General features: G+C 51.8%; 1 protein-coding gene across 2 annotated transcripts in view; it reads left to right on the top strand.

Annotated features, from left to right (window-relative positions):
* Positions 1-24496, top strand: part of CACNA1S (calcium voltage-gated channel subunit alpha1 S) — a 78428-nt gene that overhangs the window by 13074 nt on the left and 40858 nt on the right. For both annotated transcript variants that reach the window (XM_064360222.1, XM_064360221.1), the window contains exons 3-12: positions 7507-7646; positions 9413-9555; positions 9738-9890; positions 11986-12191; positions 13511-13614; positions 15824-15969; positions 16720-16801; positions 18453-18613; positions 23320-23545; positions 24281-24488. In XM_064360222.1, coding sequence (XP_064216292.1) covers positions 7507-7646; positions 9413-9555; positions 9738-9890; positions 11986-12191; positions 13511-13614; positions 15824-15969; positions 16720-16801; positions 18453-18613; positions 23320-23545; positions 24281-24488 — 1569 coding nt within the window. The remainder of the gene's footprint in view (positions 1-7506; positions 7647-9412; positions 9556-9737; positions 9891-11985; positions 12192-13510; positions 13615-15823; positions 15970-16719; positions 16802-18452; positions 18614-23319; positions 23546-24280; positions 24489-24496) is intronic.

The following is a 24496-nucleotide window of genomic DNA, read 5'->3' as shown; positions in this document are numbered from 1 at the left end:
TTTTCTTCTCTTCTTCTTCTCCTCCTCCTCATTCTCCTTCTTCTTGACTCATTAGGAGTTAATATTGCAAAGAGTAGTTTACATCTCCACTTTCTGAAGACACTTGAATTGAGGACCGATGTAGCTGTCATGGCAGGGGCCATCAGGTTTGGCCACCTCACACCCACCATCCCCCCCATGGGGCTCCAAGACCTGAGACACCAAGCAGCAGCCTGCCCAGATCGCCCCGTTCATCCTGCACGCTCCCAAGGCTGGTCCATGCCAGCACAACCTCTGGGCATCAGACATCCGAAGGTCTGTGTGCCTCAGCCCTGAAAGGCACAGGTCTGTCTCACCCTCTCCTGCATCAGGGAGCAGATGCATTACCAGCAGAGAAGGACCACCTGGCCCTGCCCTAGCCGGGACCCCTGCGGCTTGGGTAGAGGTGCTGAGCCCCTATGTCAAAGTTGCTAAATGTTTTACTTTCGTCCCATCCTAGCTCTTTTTCCCCCCTTTCCTGATAATTGATTTTACAAAAGATACAGTTCAGAGGGCCCTGGAAGCGAGGAGGAAGGTGAGGGTTGGTTTTTGCCAAAAGCCTGAGTAGAGTGATCTGGGCTATCGGACACCCTCCTGGATGGAACCCCAGAGGACCCCCTGTGTGGAAGGGTCCCTGGATTTTCCCCTGGCCCCAGCCTCTCCCTCTTCAGCCATGTTCATGGCAGAGAAGATAAGAACTTTTAAGAACCTCTTATCTAGCCCGTTTCTCACTGGAGAGGAAAGCTCATCTGGCTTTGTGGAGAAATTCCCATTTTACACTCGTAGGACATGATCTTTCCTGTGTGCTAGAACATCACATTTCAAAGGACATCTTAAAAAAGGGATGTAAAACGCTTGGATGAACTTGTATTATGACATTAACGCTATTGAGAGTATCTGCTTTCTGGGTGAAGTGTACATTCATTCTTCTACTCCTACCTCAGCCCTTTGTAATCTGTGATGATTATTTTTCTTTTTAATACAAAAATGTCTACAAATAAAAACTTGAAAAGCCGACGACAACGGCGACAAAAGTACCTTGTAAGGTTTCGGTGAGGATTAAATGTATGCATGTGGCCAGAATAGGGCCTGGCGGGTAAGTGGGTGCTTACTGAAGCTGAGCTATTGTCATCCTCATTACCCAGGACAGCGCTCGCCTCCCTTCCTCTCTCAGCCCCCTTCGCCCTGAGCGTACAGACCCCTCCTGGCACCCTCAGCCCCACTGTCCCTCTGTCTAGTCAGCCCTGGTGTGCCTGGCCTGCCCAGATCTGGGGGAGCTTGCTTCTCTGGTGAGGGAAGTGGTGTGCAGGGAAGGGAAGGGGGAAACGGAAGAGGGAAATGAGACCCCTGTGAGGGAGGTAGGATGGCAAGGGAGACCCATTCCAGCTACATCTATTTGGGTGAGCGTTCATTGGGCTAAACATAGCCACTTCCCTCACTCCTCAGCGGGTCATCTTCCAAACCTGGAGGCTGAGGTGGTCGTGGAGACGCCAGGGTCCTGGACACCCAGTGTGCGGTGTGGCCATAGAGGCCAGCACATCAGGCCGAGCTACCAGAAACGCTGTGGCCTCAGTCACGGCAGGCAGGCAGGGCCTCCTAGCCTTTGGCAGGCAGCTCCATTCCCCTCTTCACTTCCCTCCTCTGCGAAACAGGAAAAACAGCACAGCAGGACCGAACCTCTGTCCACAACTGAGGTGTGCAAGAGATGATGTGTTTTTTCCTGTGAACCAACTTTCCGTGGATCCTGAGCAAATATCCATCTGGGATGGAGAGGGATACCTGCAGCTATTCTGGTGCATCCAGTTACCCCACCTGCCTGGGGACGTGCCCAGGCCCTGGGTCTCAGGCAGTGCGCAGGCGACAGGGTCACAGGTCCCCTGCACCCTTCTGAAGGCAGGAATCGAGGCTGGGTCCTCCTCCCAGATCCTGCCACACCTTCAAACTGTGAGCTCTACCCTTGAGGCCTCCCAGTGCTGTGGGGATTCTCAGGCTTTGGAAAACAAAAACCTGGTACTCTGCCACAAATCCGTCCTGAAGCAAGGGGGCCCAGCTCTGCTGTCAGCTTAAGGGTGCAAGAAAGTGGGGGAATCTGGGAGGAAAGCAATCATGAATATTGTAAAACTGTCTTGTGATAGTAGCACCTGCCCAGCCTGTGTAGAGAGATTCCTGTGAGGTCCCTAAGACGGAGGGGACATTTGAGGATGTCCGTCCTCCACCCCAGCCTAAGCTCCCTGCAAGCCCTCTGGGCTCCCTCCCCCTCCCCCAAATATACCTTGCCTCCTTGCAGCACATGTGCCTTAAAGAGTTAACAACAAATAAGAGTCCAATGCCTCCCCGCTCAGTGAGATTTGTGCCTAAGCAGGTAACACTGCCTTGACCCTAAGGACGGAGACTTTCAAGCCCAGGTGACAGGCAGTCATGTGTTAGCAGAGCACCTTCCCTGGGAGCCCTTCCACTGCAGCTGCCTTGCCGCCTCTGCCAGCCCCTCCCCAGGCCAGCCCAGTAAGGTCCTTTCAGTGGGCTCTGTAGACCCCAGAACCCTCCAGGGGGTGGGACATGGGGAGCCTGGGAGCCTGGAGTCCTGACCAGGCCACGGTGCTAGGGGTAGGATTACAGGGGAAGAAGGTGCAGAAGCTGCTGCCTCTGTGGTTCCAGACAGGGACACTGGCACTGAGCAGATGCCTTTGGAGGGAAGCCCAACCAGTTCTCATCATTTTCCCACAAAACCCCACGCAGGCCAGGGGAGGAGAAGCATTCAGGACTGGCTGAACCTTGGAGAGAGCAGACTCAGCCTAGAAATAGAGGCAGTGGGAGGGTGAGGGGATGTGTGATTGCAGCCCTGCTTTTCTCAGCCCAAGATTCTGGGAGTAAGTGCGAGGCCTGTGCATCGGGGTGCCAACCTCCAGCTAAATGTGGCCCCAGGGTGCACCAGTTGGAGGCTTGTCTATGGGGGAAGGATGAGAATTCCCTTGAAGGGGACATTTGGTAACAAAGGTCCTTGTTGGCGGCTGAGGTAAGGGAGTTGTCACCTCCCAAAGTCGGCGGGCTCACTGTCCTCCCCTGAGCTCAGAGGTCAGGGGGTCAGGGACAGGCACTGCTCCCCTACTCTGGGGTCAGAGCCTGAGGTCCAGTGTCTCTTCTTAGGAATGCAGATCCCAAGGCTGCACCTGGTTTGAAGGTGAGCAGAGATTGTGACTTTCCATTGTTCGTTTATTCAACAAACGTTGCTTGAGAGCCTCCTGGGTGCCAGACAGGATGATGCATTCCGGGCAGAGCTTCTCGGATGATCTGTGGGGAGACCACGGTTGGTTGTTTTTACTATGAGGGGTTTTTACTGTTGTTGCTGTTGTTTTAAGACAGAGTCTGGCTCTCTCGCCCAGGCTGGAGTGCAGTGGCACGATCTTAACTCACTGCAACCTCTGCCTCCCAGGTACAAGCAATTCTCCTGACTCAGCCTCCTGAGTAGCTGAGACTACAGGTGCCCGCCACCACACCCGGCTAATTTTTTAATTTTTTATTCTTTTGTATTTTTAGTAGAGACGGGTTTCACCATATTGGCCAAGTTGGTCTCGAACTCCTGACCTTGTGATCTGCCCGCCTTGGCCTCCCAAAGTGCTGGGCTTACAGGCGTGAGATACTGTGCCCTGCAGTTTCTCATTTTAAATTTCTACTCCATCACGGCCTGATACATGGTACTACTTCATGGAAACCCTTCACAGCATGTGCCAGCTGGGACTCGCCATGTGACTTTGACAAACCCAGACTGGTCTATAGTCCACCCGCATGCATGGAAGTGACTGCAGAGTACCGTGGGATTTTCCAAATGCTTACTCAACGCCTACACTGACCGCATCTCAGAGTGATAGCGACAGTGTGCGGCCGTACCTGCCGGCAGCAGAGCCCTGGGACCCTGGTTCATTCATTCCATCACAGCACTTTCAGACACTGTTCCAGATGCAGTTGACACAGCAGTGAACAGAGCTGTGTCCCTGTTCTCATGGATGTTATATTCAGGTCAGGAAGATGGGTCAAATGAATCAAGAAATATATAGTGAGTCGAGTTCTGACAACAGCTGAAAAGAAAAGTAAATCAGGCTAAGAAGATAGACAGTGGGGGGCAGTGAGGGCCCAGAAGGTCTCAGAGATAAGGTGACATTCCAGGTGGGGCCTGAAAGAAAGAAGAAAGTGATTCACGTGGATATCTGGGAAAGAGCATTCCAGGGAGAGAGAACAGCAAGGGCGGAGGCCCTGAGGCTGAAATATTCTCAGCTGTGTCAGGGAACCATAGGCCCCCGGAGAAAGGGTGTCAGAATCACCAGTCGGGGGAAGTTTTCAAGCCATACGACCTTCCCTCACCCACCACCAGCTGCAACCATGAGAAGCCTTCTTTAGAGAGTGACCCTGGCCCTCATGCCCAAATGCTATTACTGATGGGGGAATGTCACCTCTCTCCTGTTCTTGGGGTGGAGAAGCCATGGAGAATCCTCACAGTTAGGAACACACCTGAGAATGACGTGGTCTCAAGGAGGCTGCGGTCTGGCAGAAGGCAGCAAAGAGCAGCCGAGGGTCACAGGGGATGGTGAGGACACAGAGCGGGTGCTCCCTGTCCGGGGTGGGGGGTCAGAGGGTTGTAACGGGCAAGAGGTCTACTTGGGCAGTGGGCCTCAGAGACGCTCTAGGCAGAGGGGCCGGGGTAATCAAAGGTGAAAGCTGGCGGGGCTGGAGAGCTAGGGGACCTGCAAGTCATTCCCTGTGAGTAACGGGGTGACCAGCAGGCCAGTGGGGAGGCCAGAGGGATGAGCAGGGGTCATGTTATGGAGGACCTTGCATGCCACGGGAAGCATTTGGATTCTTCTGGTAAGTGTTGTGGAATCGTTGAAGACTTGCAGGCAAGGCAGCGGCCAGATCTGTATGGAGAAGGGCCTAGGGGAGGACATGTGGATGGCCGTGGATCACAGCAGACAGGGAGGAGCCAGCAAGGGCGGGGACAGTCGAAGAGGCGGGGCTGGTTGCAGGAGGCGGTAGGGCTGGAATGGTCTGGACCTGCTGGACACTGGGACCCGGGGAGAGCAAGAGGGAGGAGGAGTCCAGAAAGACCTGGGGGTTCCTGGCTTGGGCCACTGAGTGCCTTTGGCTGAGACAGGGACACGTGAGGAAGAGCAGCTCTATCAGGAGGGGGAGTTTCGTTTCCGACATGTTGAGTGTGAGGTGGATCAGAGCCAAGCTCTGGTGGCCGCTCACAGACATGACAACAACAGCTCCGTGAAAACCAATAGAACACAGTGTAGGCAGAAAACAGACCTTCACCAAGAGCCAGGTGTCTCGTAAGAGTAGCTGTGATGGGTTCAGCATTCGGTGCATGCCAGGCAAGGGCAGACGCTTCCTTACAAGGTGCCGTTTAATTCTCACCATGACTCCTCCAGGTAGCTCTCATTATCTCAGTTTTACAGATGAGGAAACCGAGGTTCACAGAGGCTTAGGAACTTGCCAGAGGCAGCAGAGCTGGTGAAAAGAATCACACCATACATCTACTGCCTCCCAGCTGCCCATGGTGGACTCCGAGGGGTGTCACAGGAAATTGGGATGACTTTGAGCTTGGGGAGACAGCCAGGTCTTACTCAGGGCATCCAGTCCAGAGCTTAATAAATATCTGTGGAATGACTATCCCTCATTTTTCCATGGATGACTGAGCACAGGCTGCAGAGGCTGTCGGCCAACTCGGTGTGTCATTGATGACATTGTTCCTATGATGCAAGAGTGGACATATCCCTCTTCCCTGTCCTCCGGAACAAGGGCTCATGCTGTGCGCACGCAGAGGGATTGTATGGTACTGAGTTTTAATTCCAGGCACTCCAGGGTTGGACTGGAGGGAGTATGGTGGAAAGAGGCAGGTCTTGGAGCTGACAGGCTGAGGAAACTGAGTGACCTCATCTGAAGCCCACAGCCCCCGACAATCTCTCTCCCAGCCAGGCTGTGGCCAGACAGGCAGTGGCAGGTGCAGGCAGTGCTCTGGTCTTCATGGCTGGCTGCCCAGCCTGTGAACACTGCAACTATTTCAGGGCCTGTTTTTCCTTGCCTCCGCAGTGTGCTGATGGGGAGGGCCCCTGGTCCCAGGACATGCTTCCAGGGGTGTGAGCATTGGAGACTAACGGTGATGGGGGCTGGGATGTGGGGGTACAGACCCCCTTGTTGTGTGACTCCAGGGAGCACCAATCAGGATGGATCTGTATATACACACACACCCCCTGGAGCTGAGCTGTGCTGCAGCCTGACCTAGGCAGCAGGCTGGGTCAGTGCCCCTCGGGAGGCTTTGCTTGGCTGGGGAGGCCTGGGGGCCAGAGCTCTTAGAGGCTGCTAAGCTAGGGTTCAGATGGCTGCAAGGAGAGCAGTTTCAGCCTGGAGTCCTGACAAGACAGACCTGCTTTCTCAGTTAGAAATAGCTCTCGCCTGGACCCAGAAGAGGGGGAAGGGTGATGTGGCCAAGGATAGGGTAACTCAGAGGATCAGGCTACGAGGACAGGGCCTGGAGTGTCGGCAAGGCCTTTTGCAGGTGTGGCTGAGCCGAAACCTCAGCCTCTTACCTGTGCTCCCTCCATACAGTGAACCCTGTACTCCACTCACCCTGCTAATAGCGTCATGCCCTTAAGGGACTGCCTAAAGGAAGCCGATGTGAGGGCAGCTGGGATGAGCAGTGAACCTGAAGGGAAAATGAATTAAAGAGCAACGCTGCCCAGCATCGGGAGTCCTGGGAGATCCACCCCCATCTCCTACCGTCCATCCCCTGCACGATGGGAGAAGAAAGGTGCCCAAACCAGAAACCACCTGGGGACTGTCATTTGGGGAACCTCAGATCCTTCATTTATTCAACCAATTCTAATCCCTGGAAGTCAAGTAATGAAAAAAATGGACAAAAATCCCCATGTTTCGTCCGGGTGTGGTGGCTCACGCCTGTAATCCCAGCACTTTGGAGGCCAAGGCGGGCGGATCACCTGAGGTTGGGAGTCCAAGACCAGCCTGACCAACATGGTGAAACCCTGTCTTAAAAAAAAAAAAAAAATCCCCATAATTCATGGAGTTTATATCCTAGTGGGGAAAAGAAATAATGAACAAGAGTCTATATATAATATATTTTATATATATTTATTATAATATAATATATTTTATATATATGGTATTTAAGCTAAGGTTAAGTGCTAAGACCAAATTAAGCAGAGTAGAGGAACATGAAACCCTGGAGGTGGCTCACATTACACTTGGTGGCCAGAGAAGGCCTCAGTGAAAGAATTTTGAGTAAAGACCTGTGGAAAGTGAGGGAGTGGCAATGTGTGGGTGTGTAGGGGTGAAGGGGGTGAGCATCCCAGCAAGTGCAAATGTCCTGAGGCGGGCGTGCCTGAGCAACAGCAGGGACCCCAGCGTGGCTGCAGGGAAGAGAGCAGGGGTGCACTGAGAGAGCACAGAGGCATGCTGTGACTGTGTTTGCCCCCACAGGAGAAGCTGGAGTATTTCTTCCTCATCGTCTTCTCAATTGAAGCTGCCATGAAGATCATTGCCTATGGGTTCTTGTTCCACCAGGACGCTTACCTGCGCAGCGGCTGGAATGTGCTGGACTTCACCATTGTCTTCCTGGGGTGAGAGCTGGGTGTGGGGTACTGGAGGTCAGACCCTCTCTGAGGACTCTGTGCCCACTGCCACCACCACCAGCGTCTTAGAGGCGGGGTGGGACTCCAGAGTCAAGCTAACCGCTGCATCGAGCAGCCTCTGTTAGAGGCCGGCCCGGCAAGGATGCTGACCATGTTGGTGGAGCAGGGACCATTGCCCCCACCCCACCTGCCAGTCCCAATCTCCTTCCCCGGCTAGATGCTATAAATTCCGTTATCCTTCTCCCATCACACACGTTGGGAAATGATGTGGGTGTTTCCACTGGCCAGCAGTTTCTGGATGCTTCTAAGTTTCTCAGCCTCTGTTGTTTATGTCTCTTCCACGGACGTGTACTGAGTACCTGTTATTTGGGTTCACAGAAACGGACACTTATTAGCCTGTATTAGTTTGCTAGGGCTGCCACAATAACACTCCGCAGGTTGGGAAGCCGAAGCAACAGGAATCCATTTCTCACAGTTCTGGAGCTGCAAGTTCAAGGTCGAGGTGCGGGCAGGGTTGGGTTCACACGGTCTCTCCTCTGTGCGTGCGCATCCTTCGCGTCTCTTTGCGTGTCTAGAGTTCCTCTGCTTACAAGGAGACCAGGCAAATGGGATGAGGGCCCCACCCGACAACCTCGTTTCATCTTAGAGCCTGTTCAAACACCGTGTCTCCAAATACAACCGCCTTCTGAGGTGCTGGGGGTTAGGGCTTCAGCATATGAATCTGGAGGGAGCGTAGCTCTACCCACAGCATTACCATGAGTAACTACCGTGTAATGATAACAATAGCATTTATCAAGCACTTAATATGTGCTTACACATACCATCTCATTTAATTCTCCCCATAATCCTGTTTTTCCTCATTTTATGAATAAGGAAGCTAAAGAACAGAAAAGTCAAGCAGCTTGTCCAAGGTCACACAGGTAACTGGTGGCAGTGCTGGGATTCAAGCCCAAAGCAGTCTGGGCTCCAGAGGCCGCATGCTTAGCCGGCATGCTGTCCTTCAGTTCTCAAAGGATGGTGTTGGTTACCCGCTAACCATCCCGTGCTGCTTTCGGCTCAGTGGAGAAAATAGAAGAATTCTGTGAATCAGCCTCTGCCTCTTACAGACTGTCCCTGTTGGAAGCCAACGCAAATGCATACGGAATAGTAGAATGCAGAAAGCAGTGCCTCACGGTGCGTCACTGTTCCATACGCAATGTATCCCCGGGAGTTCTTCCGTCAGGAGGATTCGGAGGAGAAGGAATTTGAGGTAGACTTCAAAGGATAATGGAAATTCGAGCAAATTAAGAGAGGAAGAGGAGGCCAGTAGGAAAGAAAATAAAGGGCATTATCAAAAAGTGCACACGGGAGGAAAAGCACAGAGGGAGAACTCGCTGTGGATTTTCTTCTCTGGGTCACCCCTGAGTGTGGTACAGGTAACCTCCAGCCCACGTGGGCGGTGCTCAGCCCCAGGGCCAGCGACTGCGCCTGTGGCACACGTACCTCGACCCCATTCGGCACCCAAAGTAGACCTCACAAGTGGAGCACAGTACTCTTTTCACTGAGTAGGTACCTGATGTCAGAATCCTTTCAAATGAAATTCCCCAGATAAGCATGACCAGATGATTAGTTAGCAGCTGGTGAACCGTATTTGCTGTCTCTCCTCTAGGCCTTTCCACAGGTGCCCCAGCATGGACAGGACACAGGGCCCCAGACCACCGGGGCAGTGGCTTTTCCAACCCCTGGACCCCTTCTCTCCCTCTTCTCCACTCTAGGGTCTTCACCGTGATTCTGGAACAGGTTAACGTCATCCAGAGCAACACGGCCCCAATGAGCAGCAAAGGAGCGGGCTTGGATGTCAAGGCTCTCAGAGCCTTCCGAGTGCTGAGACCACTCCGACTGGTGTCGGGGGTGCCCAGTGGGTGGCAGTGTCCCTGCAGACCCCTTTCCCCTCTCCCTTCCTGTTCCCTTGACCCCAGTTCTGGGTCCCATTCCTACCTTGACATCCCAGAGGCTTCCCAAGATTTATGGGGAGGGAGGGCCATGAGACCAAGTGTGGGGGAGGTGACTCCTCTTTCCCCTCCCTGCTCACCTCTGCAGGCCTGCAGGTGGTCCTGAACTCCATCTTCAAGGCCATGCTCCCCCTGTTCCACATTGCCCTGCTGGTCCTCTTTATGGTCATCATCTATGCCATCATCGGGCTGGAGCTCTTCAAGGGCAAGATGCACAAAACCTGCTACTTCACTGGCACAGGTGAGCTCCCAGGGAAAGTGGGGCTGTGGGAGAGGGCCTAGCACAGCTGGTGAGGGAGCCCAGGGGTCGGCCATTGCCACCACACCTGTTGACCTTGGGAATGGGTTTCTCCTGGATAAGGGGGACTTGGAGGAAGGACAGCTCTGCTGGGTCAGTGAGCAAAGAAAGTGAGCAGGGGTCTGGGCCATGGCTTGTTCTGAAACACCCACATGCGATGTGGTATCTTCCAGGCTCTCTGGGCCAGCGGTAGATGGAGACACAGGCATGGAATAAATCTGAATTTCTATGTGTACTTTCTCCTGTCACATAGTTTTAGCTTCAGTCTGAGCTGCCCCTCAGAGCAGAATAGGGTCTGAATGGGACCTCAGAAAAAACACCCAAGAGCCAAAGGGGATCATTTGTTCAGTTTCCAGAAATAACCTACATTGAAGCCCAGATATACTTGAGCCGAACCAGCATTTCTCAGACTTTTTGTCCTGAGGACCCCTTTTCACCCTTATGAATTACTGAGGACCTCAGAGAGCTCTTGTTGATATAGGTCTGATCTGCTGTTATTCATGGAATGAGAAATCAAAACCGAGGAGCATGTCATGATATTAATTTATTAATTCAGTTTTAAAGAACGGTAAGAAACTCGTGACATGAGAACATAAATAGTATATTTCTAATAAAAATGACTAGATTTTCCAAACCCAGTAGCATTTGGTGAGAAGAGTGGTGATGCTATTTTACACTTTTTGTAAATCTCTTCAATGCCTTGCTTGATAGAGGCTGCTGGATTTTCACGTCAACTTCTGTGTGTGTGTGCTGCCACATCACATCACACCCTTGTAGCCTCTGGAAAATTGCAGTCTACATTGTTCAGAGACTGGGAGACAGATGGGCAACTCCCATCTTAACAGTATTGTGAAAATCATTTTGGTCAGGCCGACATCCTGAAACAATCTCGAGTCCCACTCTGAGACTAGCTGCTCTACCCTGCCAGCAGCTCGCTGGGCCTTAGCCTCCTCCGTGAGCCCGGGCATCGAACTTGCCAGAATAACTCTCCTTGACCTTCAGCGTCTTAGGAGACTCGAATCACCTCCTCATGCCCAATGCCAGTCCCAAGCCCAATTCATGAGAGTAAACTCTGATCCAGCTTTCAGGGGTTACATTCCTAGACCCTCCTATTTCAGCCTCTTCCCATCACCACCACAATCTACATCCTATAATAAGCACGATCAGGATGGATAGATGGGGACATTCAATCACACCTTCAACCTGAATTTGGAGGTCTCACTGGTGTTCTCGTGAGATCTTGAGGAATGCTGAGCAGCAGTGCTCAAAAGCCCCTCTCGGATCAGGGCTTCCGACTTCATGGGATCAGGTCCCCCACGGGACCATCAGTGTCCTCTCCTTTCCACCTTCAGAGCATTGAGCCTACACAGCAGTTATGAGTAAGGCAGAGCGTTCCAGTTCTGCTGAGCCAATCTAATCTCTGAACACAAAAGGAGACTGTAAAACATCCTAAGATAAAAGGGGATGCAGGATGTCATCAGAAGCGCAGGATTTTCGCGACAAGAAAGCACCATCCAGGGGAACAAAGGGGAGTGCAGGCTCGGGCCTGGCAGGAACTTCCCAAGTGCAGACCCCTGCCCCATCAGCTGGGTGTCTTGTACAGCCCAGCCCAGTACTGCGGGAGCTTCTCCAATTTCACCTCCCAGACAGAGCTCTCAAGTCAGAACATGTGAGCCCTCCACCTCCAGCCCCAGTCCAGCCAGGCAGCTGCCTCCTTTTTTAAAGTTCTATGGGGACACATGACACTCAGATTACTCCTCTTTCATGGGTTGCACTGCATAGGACAATTAATCCTGGAAGCGGACCCTGCCATGAGGCCCGGGGGCCCAAGACATACTTCCCGCTGCCTGTGGCCATCCTCAGCCCCAGGCATTCCTCCTCGCCGTCACCACCTGCTCCGTGTGACGCTGTCTTTCGCATTTTCAGCAGAGCGTCTTTAGACTACGATCAGTTCTCTCAGACTGCTCCTGACACCTTTCCTACTGTCACTGCCCACCGACTGCCGTTGTCTGATGCTCGCTCTGCCTTCTGCCTCCAGATATCGTGGCCACGGTGGAGAATGAGGAGCCGTCACCCTGCGCCAGGACGGGCTCAGGGCGCCGGTGCACCATCAACGGCAGTGAGTGCCGAGGCGGCTGGCCAGGGCCCAACCACGGCATCACCCACTTTGACAACTTCGGCTTCTCCATGCTCACCGTGTACCAGTGCATCACCATGGAGGGATGGACTGACGTCCTTTACTGGGTGGGTCTGGGCTTGCACCTGTTAGAACCGTCTCCCTTCATCCACAGGCTTGCAAGGGAGTGGGGAGGGAGAGCTTGCCAGTCCACACAGGAGGCCAGTCTCTGACTTGAGTGACCACAGCTCCCTCTTGCTCCTCCCTGGGGAATCTATATGGGATGTGAGGCCCCTTCTTGTTCCCAGGTATGTGCCCCAGCATCCTATGGGGAAGTCCTCATGAGACAGTATGTCTGTGCAGGATCCAAGGGGCGGGTGAAGAATGGAAACCAGGAAAAACCTGGCTGTGAGTGACTCAGTTCTGATGGCTTCGAATTTCAGACCTTTTGAGGAATAAAGGGCCTTTTGAGTCTTTTTCTCTGCCTCTGCAAGACTCCTCTCCTATATAAGTATTATTAGATACTAGTTTCCTCCACCATAAAATAAGGATAATAATACTGTCTATATCAGAGTTAGTGGGAGGATTAACTCAATTACAACAGTGCCTGGCACACAGTCAACACTTAAGAGTTTCTTTGTTGGAGTATAGTATTTATTTGGTGTTTGTTAAGAGATTCCTTATTTCATCCTTCAATGATGGAAGACATGGCTCCCATTTTACAGATAAGGAAACTGAGGCTCAGAGAGATTAAAGTAAGTTGCCCACAGTTAAGAACTTAGTAAGCAACAGAGCCAAGAATCAAACTCTGATCCCCCTGGCTCTAATCTGGAATTAACCGCAATACGATGCTGCCTATGAAAGGAAAATTGTAAAAGTGTCAAACGCTTTACAAATATAAAGGATTAGTATAAATATTTATTGTAAGTGTGTATTGGGGAGCAAATTATTTTAAATGTCAAAGGACTGTCATATGTACGATTTCACCTCTGTTTCAAGCCTGTGAGGAGAGAGAGCCCATGTCATTCTCGCCGTTAGATGGGAATAATGCTCAGAGATGTTAGGTGACTTGTCCAGGGTCACGGAGCTTGTTTATTTGAAAAATCTTGGCTTTAAATAAATCAACTGGAGATAGAGTCCATGAGAGGTGTCAGGTGAGGGAGGCAGGTAGGAGACACTCTCGGTCGGAGGGAAAATGGGTCAGTCTTGGCCCAGCCAGGTGGGCAGTCAGCAACATCTCCCTGGGGAGATGCTTCCAGACCAGATCCTAGTCCTCAGGCTGGAAAAGTCCTTCCTGACTAGTCCTCCGGCTGGGAAAAAAGTCCCGTCACTGTCCCCGCATGGCTTCTCTCCTTGTCCCCCAGGGTTGGGTGGAGTCTTCATGAGCACACTTGGGGAAGGGGAGCCGAGCCCTCAGCTCAGAGGATCACACCCCTGCCCCGACCAGGTCAATGATGCCATCGGCAACGAGTGGCCCTGGATCTATTTTGTCACCCTCATTCTGCTGGGATCCTTCTTCATCCTCAACCTGGTGCTGGGTGTCCTGAGCGGGTAAGAAAGTTCAAAGGCAACTGGGGGACTGGAGGAAGGAGGAGGAGGAGGGAGAAGGAAACGAGGGAGAAGAAACAGGAGGGGCGGGGGGAAGAGGAGGAGGAGAGAAAGGAGTGAAGCAGGGCAGGGGGCTGTGGGTCAGGTCCTTGACTCAAACCTGGGTTCTCTGTAACCTCAACTGGGGCAAGAGTGCTTCCTTCCTGGTGAGCAGGAAAGAGAGGAGATGCAGGCAGGAGCCCTTCAATTTTTAATTTGCCTTTCTCCTCCTCCTCAAGTCCTCCCCCATTCTCACCCTTCCTGTGCCTCTGCTTTGACACTCCTCAGTGAAGCCCCTGAGGCTCCAGCCTCCCGGCCCCAGGGGCGCCCAAGTGGCACCTCGGCACCAAAAGGCAGTGGAGTTTTGGTTAAGCGCACGGACTCTGGAGCTAGAATGCCCACATTTAAATCCCTGCACTGGCGGCTGTGTGACCTTTATCTAATTACCTAGCTTCTCCGTGCCTTAATTTCCACGTCTGCCAAATAAGAATTATTTCAGTATCTATCTCATAGGGTTCTTGTGAGGATTAAATAAGTTAATACATATAAAGTACTTAGAACAGAGTGCAGCACAAAATAAGCACTGAATACTAATGGTCATGATTCATGAGAGCTGTTCTCTTTGAGACCGTCCTGCTGCCGTCCGTCCACCCACCCCAGCGTAGAGGAGAGGCTAGAAGTTGCCATCAGCCTTCTTCCCCCGTGGTGTTACTGCATTCCAGAAGCTTCCCTCCAGGCAGTCTGTAGACAGAATTCAGGGGTCTGTGAACTTGGATAGGAAACATGTATCTTTATTTTTCACAACTGTAACTGAAATTTAGTGTTTCCTTCAGTAATAAACATAGACAACAAGCCACAGTGCTATTAGCAGGGCCTGTGACTTGTCCTCTCAGAAATCGTGTCACCTTACATTGTGAATAGTATTTATACTAATCACGCCGTACTTTGAAATTGTGATCATCAGACCTGCAGCTGCATCTTGCTAGTTAATGAGTTAATGAAAAAGCACATGGACTACTCCATCCCAATTTTTTTTGCATTTTAATAGTGACATTTTAACATACAGTCATCTGCTGCATGATGACAATTCAGTCAGTGACGGGCTGCAGATACAACAGTGGTGCGCTAAGATTGTACTGCATTTTTATTGTACCTTTTCCATGTTCCGCCGTGTTTAGATCCACAGATACTTACAGTTGCCTACAGTATGCAGCATAGTATACAGTATGCCTGCTGTCCAGCTTTGTAGCCTAGGAGCCATAGGCTATGCCACACAGCCCAGATGTGTAGTGGGCTCTCCCATCTGGGTGTGTGTAAGTACACTCCTGATGTCTACACAGAGATGAAGTCGCCTAGCGATGCCCTTCTCAGAACGTAGACCAGTCATTGAGAGAAGCCTGGCTGTAATTGGCGTCTTTGTCGTGCTATGGTTTGATTTTATGCATTTCACATTATTCTGAGGCGTGATCCATAGGCTTCACTGGACTTTCAAAGAGTCCGTGGCACAAACTGGTCACGAACCCCTGCCTGGATCCCGCCTGGCCAGGGCGACTCCACCTGTCCTGTGGGCCGACCCCTCCTGGCCGCTGGGCCCAGCTCCTCAGAGCCCACGCCTGCGCTGCCGTCTTCCCCTGTCCCACGGGGTCCTGCCTGGTGGCTCAGGGCTGCCCTCTGCTGGCCTGAAGATCCCTCGCAGAACCTCGGGACCTTTTTTCCAGCCCTGCCACTTTGCTTTTTGGAGTCCCAGGAGAATTTTCTCCAGGCCTTTCTGTACAAAACTAAATTTCTAAGGTAGCTTGAAAGGTTGGTGTGGCCAATGGGGGGCTCCGTGGATGATTCAGTTAGGCAATGGACTGCCTTGTCAGGAACCTCCAACGTCCAAGGGGCACCCCAAAACAAGGCAGGAGACACTGAGATGGATGAGAAGGAAGAAACGAGGAAGGGGCAGGGAGTGCTCCAGGGTGTTCCTGGAGAGTGCAGAGAGGTGAGCGGGCAGGGAGAGGGGCTGCCCCTCACCCACCTTGAGGGGCACCTGGGCTCCCGGCAACACCCCGGGGCCAGAAAAAGCAGTACTCCAGCCACAGAATGCGCTTGTCCACCCCCAGGAAGCCCAGTCTTTCCCCAGCCCTGTTTTTTCTTCTCCTCCCCTCCTGGCATCCCCATCCCATTTCAGGGAATTCACCAAGGAGCGGGAGAAGGCCAAGTCCAGGGGAACCTTCCAGAAGCTCCGGGAGAAGCAGCAACTGGATGAGGACCTTCGGGGCTACATGAGCTGGATCACGCAGGGCGAGGTCATGGATGTTGAAGACTTCAGAGAAGGTTTGGGCCCAAAGACGTGGTCAGTACTCACCCCACCCTCTCACTCCCACCTCTAAGCTGCACCTTGCCTGCAGGCTCCATGGAGAGCACTACCTCATTTAACCCCAGCAGGCCTGGGAGACCCAGTGAACAAGTCCAACATTAGCCCTTTAGGGTGAATGACTTGCCTAAAGAAAATGGCTCAAAATGATAAGATCCAGGTGTGACCAGAATTCTTCCCAAAGATGCAGGCTGCCCTCCTCATGGCTCCGAGGCTGCAGATAAAGTGGGCTTTTTGGCCGAGTACAGTGGCTCACACCTGTAAGCCACTGCATTCCGCCAAAGAGCAGATCACGAAGTCAGGAGTTCAAGGCCAGACTAACCAACTTAGTGAAACCCCGTCTCTACTAAACATACAAAAATTAACTGGACTTTGTGGTGTCTGCCTGTAAGCCCAGCTACTCATGAGGCTGAGACAGGAGAATCGCTTGAACCTGGGAGGTGGAGGTTGCAGCGAGCCTAGATCGCGCCGCTGCCCTCCAGCCTGGGTGATGGAGCGAGACTCCATCTCAAAAAAAGAAAAAAAAAAAGTGGGCTTTTTAGCACTTGGGACTCTCAGTCTCTGGAAAACACAAAGAAATCCAGGCCTACCGAGGACCTGTTGTCGCAGATGTCTCTGGTCAATGGGCCCTTGTCTTGGTTGCCCAACCCAGGTGTGTCCAGCGCAGAGGGGCCCCGAAGGCTGGCTGACTCTTTCTCTCCTGTCTCCAGGAAAGCTGTCTTTGGATGAAGGTGGCTCTGATACGGAGAGCCTGTATGAAATTGCGGGCTTGAACAAAGTCATCCAGTTCATGTGAGTATCTGCCCATCGCCCCAGGAAACCCCCAGCCCCCAGCTTCCTGAGACACGAGGGTAGAGTCCAGTTACTTCCCCTCAGTGGCTTCAAAGTCACGTGTCTAATCCTTTAGAAAGGCAGCCTTTTTAAGAAAACAGGGCCAGTTTCTGCTCTGAGGGACCTCCGCAGGGACCAGATCCTCAGGGAATGTGCGATCAGAGGGGTCCTGAGCAGATGACCTATTTATGTAGCACACAAGAAGGACACTGGGAGCCTCCAGGGCAGTGAGCATGCTTGGGGCTGCACTCTGATCCGGGCGAAGCTTCGTGAGGTCATTCGTGCTGGCAACCTCTGCGAGGGAAGAGGGAAGGTGCGCGGCAGAGGCTGCACGAACCAGGAGCCCCTCAGGAAGGAGGCTGGAGACAAGAGCACACGCCACGCTCTCTCGCCTTTGTCTTAAGAGGAGGGTTGGTTGGTTTGGTTGGCTGTTTCCTGTTATAAATTCACACTTAATTATAATTTTAAAGATCAAACAATAGAGATATACATCAAAGAAAAGATGAAGGTCCCCAGTGCCCTTCAAAGAGGTAACCATGGTAACAGATGTGTGTGCCTCGAAGACCTTTTCTGTGCTCGCGTCTCTCTTCACATGCACACACACAGGCACACACACACACACACACACACACACGTGCCAGGATTTTTTTGTTTTTGTTCTGATTTTTTTACATAACGGGGTTGTTTATGTTAACTGCTGTCACTGCAGGGACTAGAGCAGTGCCTAGCACATGGGAGGTGTGGCCAAATGTTTGTCAAATAAATGAATAGAATATACACTAAAGGATAATCCATTAAAGGATTATCTAGTGACTTACATTTTTTTAACTTAAAATAATCTATTGAGAGCAATTTTCACAAGAGAGTCACTTTCTTTTTATGTATCTTTGGGTGTAAAATATTCCGCAGGTTGAATATATCACAACGTAGTTCATCCTTCCCCGCTTTGGCAATGCGAACGGTGCTGCAGGGAACAGCTGTGCATGAGTATGACCATTTCTGCCAAGGGAACTCTAGAAATAGAAGTGCTGGGTCACAGGGTATAGCTACTCCCAGCTCCTCGGGAGTCTGAGGTGGGAGGATCACTTGAGCACGAGAGTTCAAGTCCAGTCTAGGCAACCTAGCAAGACCTGTCCAAATAAATAAATAATAAAACAATACATAGAGCATATGGATTTTAAATTTTAGTAAGTGCTGCCAATTCATCCCAAAACATTGTACTATCAAAGCTGATTTCTCCACATCCCCCCACCAGATGTTAATTTGTTGAAGAGTGGCCTTTGATAATGGGCTAAATGTGGTGTCCCAGAGTTGCTTTAATTAAAATTAAACCACATGGAGCGCCTGCTCCTTGCCAGGCACTTGGGCTAAGCATTTTGCCTGCATCCTCTCATTCCACTGCCTGGGAGGTTTGCCCTGCTGTTGCTGTTCCGTGAAAGCTGGAGGATTTTACTCAGTCTGGCTCTCCAGCTCATGCCCTGAGCTCCTTTCACGTGGCTGGAGGAAGAGGGTGGTCAGGCTACGCATGGCTGGAGTGTGTCTGAAGGCAGCGTGGAAAGGCGGGGTGTAGAGCAGCACAGCACTGCGCGCCGTCCTCTGTCCCCTCCCTCAGCCGGCACTGGAGGCAGTGGAACCGCATCTTTCGCTGGAAGTGCCACGACATCGTGAAGTCCAAGGTCTTCTACTGGCTGGTGATTCTCATCGTTGCCCTGAACACCCTGTCTATCGCCTCAGAGCATCACAACCAACCTCTCTGGCTGACCCACTTGCAAGGTAAGGCGGAACGGACTGAAGCCAGGAGGAGGGCAGATGTGGCTGTGGCTGGATGCCAAAACCTCTTCTTTACAGAAGAGGTCGATTAGATATCAACATCATTTTCTAAAAATTATGGACCATGAGTGCTGGATTATATGACCTAACCCGTTCCTTTCCCAAGGGAAAAACAGAGACCTCAAGTGGCAAAGCGACATACCCAACTCTCTTCTGCCTGGGCTTGTTGCTCACCGAGGCAGTCAAAGCCATAGGTTGGGACAGGTGCTTGCCCAGGTGTCCAGGCAGATTATTCCAACCACAGGTCACTGGACATAAAATTGCTAGTAATTTAGAACTCTGTGCACCCAAGTTCACATTCTGCTACAAAAACAGCAGTCTTTCACCAGGTACTTACTGAGTGCGTCCTGTACGTAAGGCACGGGGAAATAACTCAGGATACAGAGAACAGTAATACACTGCTCCTGGCTTCAAGGAGCTTACTTGGCCAGAGGGGAGGCTGATGTTAATAAATAATTCCAAGTCAATACAAGGAGGGCAATGACAGAGGGGAATACAAGGTAGCAGCAAGAGGAGAATCACAGAAGAGATGCTGGCGCTCTGTGGATCTTAAGGGACATGTAGACAAGCCCCAGGCGGTCAAAGGGAGGAGGGGATGCTGCAGAAGGAACAGTGTGTGCAAAGATATGAAGATGTGAAACAGCTTAGTGAATTCGGGAAGCCGTAGGAGTTTATGTGTGTCTAAGAGAGCAATAGGGATCCTAAGCCTAGATAGTAAGAGATGTGTTTGCTCACGGGGGCCTTGTGTCAGGCCATCCTTGCACTGCTATAAGAAACTACCTGAGACTAGGTAATTTATGAAGAAAAGAGGTTTGGTTGGCTCACAGCTCTGCAGGCTTCACAGCAAACATGGGCTGGCACCCGCTCGGCTTCCGAGGAGGCCTTGGGAAGCCTGCAATCATGGTGGAAGGCACAGGGAGGGCAGGCACGTCACATGGTGAAAGCGGGAGCAAGAGAGAGAGAGTGGAGGGGAGGGGCCACACGCTTTTAAATGACGGGTTTTGTGGTGAACTCAGAGGGAGCTCACTTACCACCAAAGAAATGGCCCAAGCCATTCATGAGGAATCCCTCCCCATAATCCAAACACCCCCCTGACCCCGCCACCAGGCCCCAGCTCCAGTATTGGGGATTACATTTCAACATGAGATCTGGGCAGGGATATCTATGCAAACACTATCAGGCCTTCTATGTTAATAAAGTGTTGGACTTTACACTTTAGGCCATGGAAAGCCAATGAGAAGTTAAAAGCAGGAAATGATGTGATCAGACTTGAGTCTTGGAAAACTCAGTCTTGGTGGCAGGCGAATGAGTCGGCCTGGTTGGTGTGGTAGATATTCCCCTGGGTGCGGAGCTCTGGACCAGGAGAGGCGTGGGATCTAAGAAAAGGAGGGCCGGTTCCAACGACACCGTGGATGTACTAAGTGCCCTCCCCACCACGGACACGCCACGATGCTGCACGAGGCATAATAACGGTGTCTCACGGAATGAAAAGGAAGTCTCCGAGTGGCAGAAACAAAGGAGTGAGCCAAAGCCGGAGCAGTGAGCGTGTGAGCTGCCTTCCAAGGACATTTCAGACCTAGGCCTAAACCCTAATGGGCAGCAGCTGGGTTCCTAAGTCCCGTGCAGGGCTGGCGACAGGGCCCTGGGCCTGCGTGAGGTGGGAACGGGAACTGGCACAGCTGCATAGAGCCAGGGCCCTAGAGAGGCCGCCCCCATGGAAAGGAAGCAAAAAGTTCACTGGGCCAGGGAGTGAGCTCAGAAGTTTATTCCTGCCAGAGGCCCGAGGAGAAAGGAAACATGTCTCGAGTGAAAAATCAAAATCCGATCAGTGCCTTGCATAGGTATGGGGGCCAATATGCTCTACCTCTCATGGTCCGAGGAGCCTAAGCTAAGATAGCAGCCTAAAAATCAAGTTGCAAACAAGCAAAATTCCTGGGGTACCCAACAGAAGCAAACATTAACCGTTCTTTAAGGATGCTTCTTAATCGAAGGCACGTAGAATTCCTGCAGGGAAGAGTGTTTCCTGAAGATGAGCTCACAATTTAAAACAAAAAAAAACCCGGGAAACCAAAGAAGGAACAGAGCCACCCTGACAAAGAGTCATCAGGTCCAACCAATGAAAGCCGGCAGCTCGGGAAACCTGAGATGATGGAACGGTGCAAAGGAGACTGTTTTAAAATGATAAAAGAGGTAAAAGAAGGAAAATAAATAGAAAACAAGATTGTCTTTTTCTATGGGAATGAAATAGGAAACAAAGCTAGTTCTAAGTTACTAGCTACAGATCAGATGAATTCATTCATTCATTCATTTAAACCAGTCTTCTTGAGAGCACCTTGAATGTGCCAATCATTGCCAAAGCACTGTCAATGACCAAATGTGGAGATGATGTGAACACTGCCCACCACGAGGAGTCAGGTGTGATTTTGAGGTTTGTAGTCTATGCAGATAAATGGGTAGTAGTGCCACCTACTGAGAAAATGGTTAATGACCAAGTATTTTGGGTAGCGGGGGAGGATGGGCAGTGTCCATGAGCTTCGTCTTGGCCATGGTGAGTTTGATGTGCCTTTGAGACATCCCAATGGGTATGTCAAGAAAGCAGATGGAAAAATAGATCTGGAACTCAGCAGAGTGGTCTCAGTTGAAAAATTAAATCTGAGAGGCACTGGTGGGGATGGTCTGAAGCTGTGGTCTTAGATAACACCAGATCCCCAGGGCAGTGTATACTCAAGGGAATCACTCAAATCAAGCATTCAATGACTTGCTGTTTTATCCTGCTGAACCCTCAGCTGGAATTGCCCCAAAAGCAGTGGTAGGGGAATTCTCACAAAGGACTACCCCAAACAGCCCTGAGATAGGGTGGGTTGTGATTCCAAAGAAAGAAGCACTAAACGCCAGGGTGGTCCCTCCAAAGCTGTTACTGGAGAAACTCACGACAGAATGCTGCAGCAATCCTCGCGATGGACAGCAAGAGAAAAGGGGTGTTCTACCTCGGCTGATCCGCAGCCATAGGGTCAGGGCATGGACTTTATATAAGGGTTTAAGGAATCTGGCTCAGGGCTGCGGCCAGTTCCTGTCAATGTTTGGGGCAACACCTATTGGCTTTGTTAGCGCCTGGGAATGTTCAAAGCCCCGGGTTGAGGTCAAGCCTGCCGAGAAAAACCTGTAGCTGCAGGGCAGAGTGGTCAAGGCACTCTGATTTTCAGTCAGGACACAGAAACAAAGTGGGGGGACTGGAAGACCCTATTCTTGCTGATATAAAGAATGCACCTGTAGAGGAGGCTTAGGAAAATACAGAGAAGTAGAGGAAACCCAGAAGGATGTGACACCACAGAAGCCAAGGACGGAATGCTTGAAAAAGAAAGATGATGGGCCACAGTGCCCAGTGCTGCTGGGAGGTCAGGAGCAGGGGGTTAGATCAGCATTAGATGTGGCAGATTGACGCCCCTGGAGGAAATTGTGCTGGTGAAGTAGCGAGGGTGCGTCCAGGTAGGAATGAGGCGAAGAGCAAACGGGGCAGGGCAAGGGGTGAAGTGAAGAGAGCGATATAGACAACTCTGTTGGGAACTTGACGGTGACCGGCAGGAGAGGCGAGGACAAGAGATGGAGGGAAAATGGGAGAGACTTGGGCTTTTAAGAATGGCAAAGGGGCCGGGCGCGGTGGCTCACGCCTGTAATCCCAGCACTTTGGGAGGCCGAGGTGGGCGGATCAAAAGATCAGGAGATCGAAACCATCCTGGCTAACACAGTGAAACCCCATCTCTACTGAAAAATATATATATATATTAGCCAGGCGTGGTGGCACGTGCCCGTAGTCCCAGATACTTGGGAGGCTGAGGCAGGAGAATCGCTTGAACTCAGGAGGCGAAGGTTGCAGTGAGCCAAGTTCAAGCCATTGCACTCCAGCCTGGGTGACAAAGTGAGACTCCGTCTAAAAAAAGAAAAATTAATAAGAATGGCAAAGGGAGGGTCCATTTGAAGGAAGAATTTAAATAAGGGTCATGGACAGGGAGCTTCCCAAGAAGGGGGAGGGGGCAAAGCAAAGGAGGAAGGATTGGCTTCGGGTATGTGAGGAGACCCTTCTCTACCAGGAGGGAGGGAGGCGTATAGGAGTGAGAGAATAGTGGACTTCATGAACCTCAGTAGAATGAAAAGTAATAAGATCCTCTTTCTGTTAAATATGAATTAGCTTGCAAGTAATCAATGGGCAAAAGTCATCAGGTTTCTTTTTAAGTTAATTAAAATATTCGCTGGGCACAGTGGTTCACACCCGTAATCCCAGCATTTTGGGAGGTTGAGGCCAGCAGATTGCTTGAGCCCAGGAGTTCAAGACCAGCCTGGGCAACAGGAATGAAACCCTGTTTCTACTAAAAATAAAAAAATTAGCTGGATGTGGTGGTGCATGCCGGTGGGGTGGAGGAACACTTGATCCTGGGAATTCGAGGCTGCGGTGTGCCATGATTGTGCCACTTCACTCCAGTCTGGGCAGCATGAGGCCCTGCCCCCTGAACCTCCCCCCAGAAATCCATGGTGCCTTGGAAACAAGGAAACAAGAGAAGGGGTGTCCTGGGTTGAGGCCCAGCCAAGACCAAGGCTGGGAGGCGGGAGAAGGGAAGAAGAGTGATGCCAGGGCTGTGCTACCAACCCTGCAGACATCGCCAACCGGGTGCTGCTGTCCCTGTTCACCATCGAGATGCTGATGAAGATGTATGGGCTGGGCCTGCGCCAGTACTTCATGTCCATCTTCAACCGCTTTGACTGCTTCGTGGTGTGCAGCGGCATCCTGGAGGTCCTGCTGGTGGAGGCGGGCGCCATGACGCCCCTAGGCATCTCCGTGCTCCGCTGCATCCGCCTCCTGAGGATCTTCAAGATCACCAAGTGAGCACCAGGGTCGGCTGGCACTCTGGGGTCCCCCATGGGCACCACGGCCTGGTCTGGTCTACACTCGTCTCATTTCCCGGGTCTGGGATCTGTGCAGGTCCACCAGTGGCCCCTTGCCCGGACTTCCCTCCCTCCTTGAAATAACCTCCTTCTGTGAAAAAGGAATCACTTCCCCAGTTTGAACTCATTTCTCTATTCTTTTCTTACCACAGTCTGTGGCAGGGCAGGGAGAAGGGGTGGTGGAAAAGAGAAAGGAAGAAGAGAAAAGGAAAGATGGGAAGAGGGAAGGCAGACAGGAAGAGCAGTAGGGAAAGGGGTGGAAACAAGAAAGAAGGAGGGACACACAGAATCGGGGCCTCTGTGAGGTGGCCGGGGAAGAGGAGCTGGGTCCATCTGCTGGCCGTACTTATCCAGCACCCGCGTGAGCTGGGTACTGTGCTAAGCACAGGGCACTGGGGCTGTGCAGGAGAGAAGCTGTCCTTACTCTCACGGAGTTTCTCGTCCAGTGATGGGACCTAAAGTTAATCAATAGTCATATTAACGAGTGTGAAATTACAAACAGGAAAGTGCTCTGAGGAAGGAGAGTGAGCACGCAGCCACGGATCCAGGGCCTTGCAGCCCCCTCCTTCTGTGTCACCTCAGTCCCGAGCCTTCCCCCCAGGCCTGTCCACACCTCTTGGGCCCCAGTGAGAGGGTCTGTCCCCTCCCTGCTTGCGGCTCCCCCTCCTTCAGGTATTGGACGTCGCTGAGCAACCTGGTGGCGTCCCTGCTGAACTCCATCCGCTCCATCGCCTCCCTGCTGCTGCTGCTCTTCCTCTTCATCGTCATCTTCGCCCTCCTGGGCATGCAGCTCTTTGGGGGCAGGTATGACTTTGAGGACACAGAAGTTCGGCGCAGCAACTTCGACAACTTTCCCCAAGCCCTCATCAGCGTCTTCCAGGTAGGCTA

The sequence above is a fragment of the Aotus nancymaae genome, unplaced genomic scaffold (genome assembly GCF_030222135.1).
Source record: "Aotus nancymaae isolate 86718 unplaced genomic scaffold, 86718_ANA_hifiasm-v0.15.2.pri h1tg000039l, whole genome shotgun sequence".
In the NCBI taxonomy this organism is placed as follows: Eukaryota; Metazoa; Chordata; class Mammalia; order Primates; family Aotidae; genus Aotus; species Aotus nancymaae.
The sequence above is the reverse complement of the archived record's forward strand: the minus strand, read 5'-3'. Positions and strand labels throughout refer to the sequence as shown.